Genomic DNA, 6,149 nt, shown 5'->3' with positions numbered 1-6,149 from the left:
ACTGTGCAAAAGGACGACGCCATTTCCAACCCCACATGCACAAAAAACTAAAAACTAAATTTAAAAACCAAACAAAAGATTCCACTCCCACCTCTTTCCCTCTCCACTCCTCACTTTTGCGCTTTTACGTTTTTTTCCTTTAGCCCTTCCTCAATGCTGCTCACTGCTTCCGATTGCTCCTTTTCCTCCTTTCAAATTTGAACATATCATACCAAACTTACGTAAAATCAGAATCCACACTTTTTTCGTTGCTGCATTCTCGACAAAACATATCACCCTCTCTTGCTTTTCTTCTTCCCACTTAAAATTAGGTTTCCTTTTCCTTCCTTCACTGTTTCTATTCGCCTGTTAAGTCTAAAGTCTTAACCGTCTTTATTCTTTCCAAATACAAATAAAATATTCATTTCCTTCCTTTATTTTGAAACATCAATTTCTATCGTTTTGGTGCCAACTTCATCACCTCATACTTTCATTCACCTTTTCTTAGTATCATTCCTCAATGTTGCCTCCTCCTCCAAATTAGGGCAAGCATGTCGCCGGTCAGGACAATGACGGTGATCGCCGACGTCGCCTCCGACGAGGAAGAGGAGTACTCCTTCGCCGTCGCGTACAGCGGACCAGACCCGTCGTACGATCTTCCCCGGGCAGTTCCTATCACCATCGACATGATTCCGGTGGCGACAGTAGTCGCTGTATCGCAGGTATCTTTCTCTGACGAGCTTTCTTTCCCGGTGGTACAACCGCTTTCGGCGCCGGAGCTTCAATTCTCGAAGGAGCTGAAAATACCGAACTCTGAGCCCGCTGTTTCTCCGACGTCGGTGATCGCCTTCGACCGGAGCAACGACGGCGGCTCCGGCAGAACCACGGTGTCTCCGACATCCGTGATCGCCTTCGGAGACGCCGCAGCGGAAGCTAATGACGCTTGCGAGTTGAGTAGCGAAAACTCGTTTTCGGACAATTTAGGAACCGTAAGAGACTCGAGCGCGTTGTTGTTGAGGCATTCGAACTGCGAGAAGGAGAGTTTGGATTTCAACGATTCGAGCCAGCAAGATTACGCTTCCTCGTTGAGTTCCGATTATCCATCGTCTCACATTTCTCCTTTGGAAACTAACTATCCCGAACCTGAATGGGACGGTAAACGAGGACCTGTGGTGAGTTTCGAGGGGGATGAGCTCGAAGCGAAAGAGAGGGTTAAGAGAGAGAGTGCGAGGAAGGGGAAGAAAGGTTCGTGCTATCGCTGCTTGAAAGGGAATAGGTTAACGGAGAAAGAAGTGTGTCTCGTGTGTGATGCTAAGTATTGTGTGAATTGTGTGTTGAGAGCAATGGGTTCGATGCCGGAAGGTCGCAAATGTGTTGGTTGCATTGGTCTTCCTATTGATGAATCTAAGAGGGGTAGTTTGGGCAAGTGCTCGCGGATTTTGAAGAGATTACTTAATCATTTGGAGATTAGACAACTTATGAAGGCGGAGAGGTTTTGTGAAGTGAACCAGCTTCCACCTGAGTATATTTGTGTGAATGGGAACGCTCTTTCTTTTGAGGAACTTGTCACGTTGCAGAGTTGTGCTGACCCTCCGAAGAATTTGAAGCCCGGGAACTATTGGTATGATAAGGTGTCTGGTTTTTGGGGGAAGGTATGTGTGTATTTTTTGGGAAATTTTTTGTGTTGAATTCTTTGGTTTTACTGTTCTGATTATTTGTGTGATTTTCGCAGGAAGGACAAAAGCCTTGTAGAATTATTAGTCCACATCTGAATGTTGGGGGTCCCATCAAACCGGATGCTAGCAACGGAAACACGCAGGTTTTCATTAATGGCCGGGAAATAACAAAAGTCGAGCTTCGAATGTTGCAGGTTGGAATTTCAATATATTAAAAAATAATAGAAAATTTTGAACGGCTCTATGGTGTATCTTGATTTTTAATTGTTTTTTGTTTTTTTAATTGTTATCTTTTTTGTTAAAAAATAAAAGTTATTGAAAGGATTTTGTTTTGGTTGAGCAGTTGGCAGGAGTTCAGTGTGCTGGTAACCCACATTTTTGGGTCAACGAGGATGGTTCATACCAAGAAGAAGGACAGAAAAATACGAAAGGGTGCATTTGGGGAAAGGTAACGTTTTATTTTTTGCTTATTTATCTATTATTAAGCTAATGTTGAATTTGCATTATTACACTCTTCTATTTCACGTTTTAGGCTGGAACGAAGCTTGTATGTGCTTTACTGTCGCTACCAGCTCCTTCTAATTCTAAATGTTCAAATTCATGTGGGTTTCTATCCTCCAATCTGGTTGCCAGACCAGTTCCTGATCACTTTGACCACGGAATAGTTCATAAGCTCCTCTTACTTGGTTACACTGGGTCGGGAACAAGCACTATTTTCAAGCAGGTGATTTTTCATTTTATAATTGCGTTCAGCATATGTTCATCAAAATCATCATCTCTTAATTCAATTTGAAAAGAAACTAACTTGGAGAAAATTTCTGTGAGTAATCTCAAGTTTAAAGAGCGGTGGTTGATGCTGTATGCTTATGCACAGGCACCTGAAGCATTATTATTTCAAACTGTTTAGGTGTTTCTAAGTTCTATTTAATCCTTATCAATGTGCTGCTACGTAAAAAAAATCCGATGACATTACTTTCAATAGTTACCTACATTTTTGTCTGCCTTTGTGTACATGGATGTATTTATAGAATTGTAAATGCTTGTGTCAGGCCAAGATTCTTTACAAAAGCACTCCCTTCTCAGAAGATGAGCGTGAAAGTATAAAGTTGACCATTCAGACCAATGTCTACGCCTATCTTGGCATACTCCTTGAGGGTCGTGAGCGTTTTGAAGAAGAAAGCCTGGGGAATTTAAAGAAAAATCAATCTTCTGTGCTTGACACTACGGGTACTAGTTCTAATTTCTTCTCCTCCCTCTAAAATAGATTAGAATCTATAGAATTTTGTTTCAGTAAGCTTCCCTCCCTCTATAGCACCACAATCTGATGCATAAAGTCGTCCACAGTGCACCATCTACTTGATGGTCCCAATATTATTATTCATTAAGCTTATATGTGTTTTTATGGTACCCTTATGTTTCATACTTCATAGTTTTTAGCCCCTTCACGTAACTCATTCTAATTGCTTTGAATATAAAATAATTGTATAGGAGACATTAAATATGTCGATACATTTCCAACCAAGAGAAAAAAGGAAAGTTGATGTGCAACTGATAGTGACAGAAATAATAGATCATTGCAGATTTACGTACAAGAGACAATTAAATTTCACATTTAGCTTGTCCGCTTGTACTAAAGATTGGTTGATATCATTATGGTTCAGGAACCAGTCCAAAACTTGGCGACAAGACAATTTATTCCATTGGCACTAGACTGAAAGCATTTTCTGATTGGCTTCTAAAAACTATGGTTGCGGGCAAGCTTGATGCTATCTTTCCAGCTGCTACTCGTGAGTATGCTCCACTGATTGAGGAGTTATGGAATGATGCAGCCATCAAGGCCACCTATGAAAGAAGAAATGAAATAGAATTGCTGCCAAGTGTGGCCAGTTATTTTTTAGAGCGGGTATGGATCATTCTGTTGTTTTGTGTTTATTTTCATCGCAACTTTAATTTATGCATGTACTCTTGTTCACTTAAGTGCACGAGTTTTGAATTGAATGACCATTGACATGTATTTGCTTTTCACTTGCATATAACAAAATTGTTAAGAGCACTCTATATATCTTTTCTGGATGATGCTGGAAAAAAGAAATATATGGTAAATTTTGGGTTATCAAAGATAATGGGATCCTCGATTAGGCTGGAATATATCTTCATTAAATTTATAGTGTATGAATATGAGCTTAGCATATAGTTTTTGCTCTCATGGCTTGTTTGTTTGGCTAGACTTAAGTTCAGTTTTTAGGCTTCGGGTTAATGTAAGCTGATTTATCTGCTAACTAATCAAACTCAACCTGCTTTATATCCATCCATTAAGCACTACAGTGCTTCAGTAATATGTACAAAATTTGCACCCTTATTTTCTTAATGTTTCCATAATATCTGTTTTGTACTCTTGAAAAGCATTGCTGTGCTAATGGCATAGAGAAACTAACATTTCAATTCTTTGTTTAGGCTATTGAGATATTGAGGACGGATTATGAACCCTCGGATTTAGATATTCTCTATGCTGAAGGAGTTACTTCATCCAATGGGATGGCTTGTGTAGAGTTTTCATTTCCTCAATCAGCTCCTGAGGAAACTATGGACACTGCTGATCTGCATGATTCTTTAGTTAGGTGGGTGAAAATATTTGCACCAATGATTACTGTGAGAATTTTTTTGGGTAGCCCTGATTGATTCAATTGCTAAAGCAGCTATAAAATGTTGCTGATCTGTACCATTCTTTGCTCTCCTTCATTACAGGTATCAACTGATTACAATACATGCAAGAGGGCTAGCAGAAAATTGCAAGTGGCTAGAAATGTTTGAGGACATTGGATTGGTCGTTTTCTGTGTTTCCTTGAGCGACTATGATCAATTTTCTGTTGATGGAAACGGTTGTCGCACAAACAAGATGATATTGAGCAGGAAGCTTTTCGAAGCCATAGTTACTCATCCTACTTTCGAACAAATGGACTTCCTGTTGATACTAAACAAACTAGATGAGTTTGAGGAGAAAATTGAACGAATCCCACTTAGCAAGTGTGACTGGTTATCTGATTTTCGTCCAGTAATTAGTCGATATCGCTCTGGCATCAACAGCAGCAGCATTAACAATAGCCCCTCCCTTTCTCAGCTTGCTTCCTATTACATAGCGGTTAAGTTTAAGAGGCTGTACTCATCTCTTACAGGGCGAAACATGTATGTCTCCTTGGTGAAGGGGCTGGAACCTGATAGTGTTGATGCAGCACTTAAATATGCAAAGGAGATTTTGAAGTGGAACGAAGAGAGACCAAACTTTAGCTTAAGTGATAACTCAATGTACAGCATTGAGGCGAGTTCATTCTCTCAGTAACTGCTAGTTCAGACAAGAGTGCTGTTAAGTCATATCATCTATGACTTTGATCCTGCTCCATGTACATATATTGCTAACTAGGAGCTGTACGCGGAACACATTCCTTCCACTGGCTATCCAGCTCTAAAGCACTGCAGCTGTATTCTTCACGCAGTTGGGCTATGTTGTATGTTAGCACGTGCCACACGGACGAATGTGTAATGTTCAAATTCATTTTTTTCATATGGTAAAGCAAGTATTGATTTTGTATTTATGCTTCCATGCTTATTTTTATACGCACGCACCCACAATATTTTTAACTTAATTTTTTAATCACATTATTTACTATATAATTTTTTTGCTCATTTCTCCTTAGAGTGCATATAGGTGAGTACGTAAATATTTTTTTAATTGATACCTTCCTCCATTAATACACTATATAAAAATTATATTACTATCATCAATTATGTACTATCTAACCCTGTGTCAAATATACAAAAAATATGTGTATCTTTTAGTTTACTATTTAAATAAAATTGAATTATTTATATTTATAGCCCTTTTTTGAACTATAAAAAAATATTTCTTTTGAAAAAAAAAAAAGCATGACAGATCTATAAAAGCGGGAGAAAATAATGACCCTTGAGTCATTTTATTCATGGATATGTACGTGAGTAAGATTTTACAGGGCACTAGAAACATCTTAAAATTGGGCAGTTCACAAAAGACAACCAAAAGAAACCAAATACTATGAATGAATATCCGAAAACTGGTTCTGTCAGGTGATGTGAAGATTTAACACCAATATTTGTTGCTTCCTCTGCCAACATTTGGTCAGGATCTAACTTTGGACTCCAATTATTAGACATATTTTGCCTTCAGTCGTCCCTTTCCACTACAAGACCTTTTCCTCCACCCTCAAGACATGGGTTTTCCTTTCCTACTACCAATACACCAATACAGCCACTTCCCCTTCATTATTATGTCATCTCTAAATCCAACCTCGCCAATGAATTCTACTCTCAAAACACCATCGTCAAAAAAAAATCTTCTATAGTTTCAAGGGGATTCTCGCGGAACATGTTTGGAATCAACTTGGTTTTTAATCTCCCAAGAGAGAACCCTCACAAGGGTGTTGTCCTATTAGATATTGACGACATTGAGAGATTCCCCAATTC

General features: G+C 38.9%; 1 protein-coding gene across 1 annotated transcript; it reads left to right on the top strand.

Moving 5' to 3' along the window:
- On the top strand, window positions 1-5,243 carry LOC137808349 (extra-large guanine nucleotide-binding protein 1-like). The gene is made up of 8 exons (XM_068609420.1): window positions 1-1,631; window positions 1,712-1,849; window positions 1,999-2,103; window positions 2,188-2,379; window positions 2,705-2,882; window positions 3,317-3,558; window positions 4,110-4,273; window positions 4,401-5,243. Exons 1-8 carry the CDS (start codon window positions 531-533, stop codon window positions 4,990-4,992), a joined length of 2,712 nt encoding a protein of 903 aa, XP_068465521.1. The 5' UTR covers window positions 1-530; the 3' UTR covers window positions 4,993-5,243.
- Window positions 5,244-6,149: the final 906 nt, after the last annotated feature.

This window comes from Phaseolus vulgaris, chromosome 3 (genome assembly GCF_000499845.2).
Source record: "Phaseolus vulgaris cultivar G19833 chromosome 3, P. vulgaris v2.0, whole genome shotgun sequence".
In the NCBI taxonomy this organism is placed as follows: Eukaryota; Viridiplantae; Streptophyta; class Magnoliopsida; order Fabales; family Fabaceae; genus Phaseolus; species Phaseolus vulgaris.
This window is presented reverse-complemented; position numbering and strand designations above follow the sequence as displayed.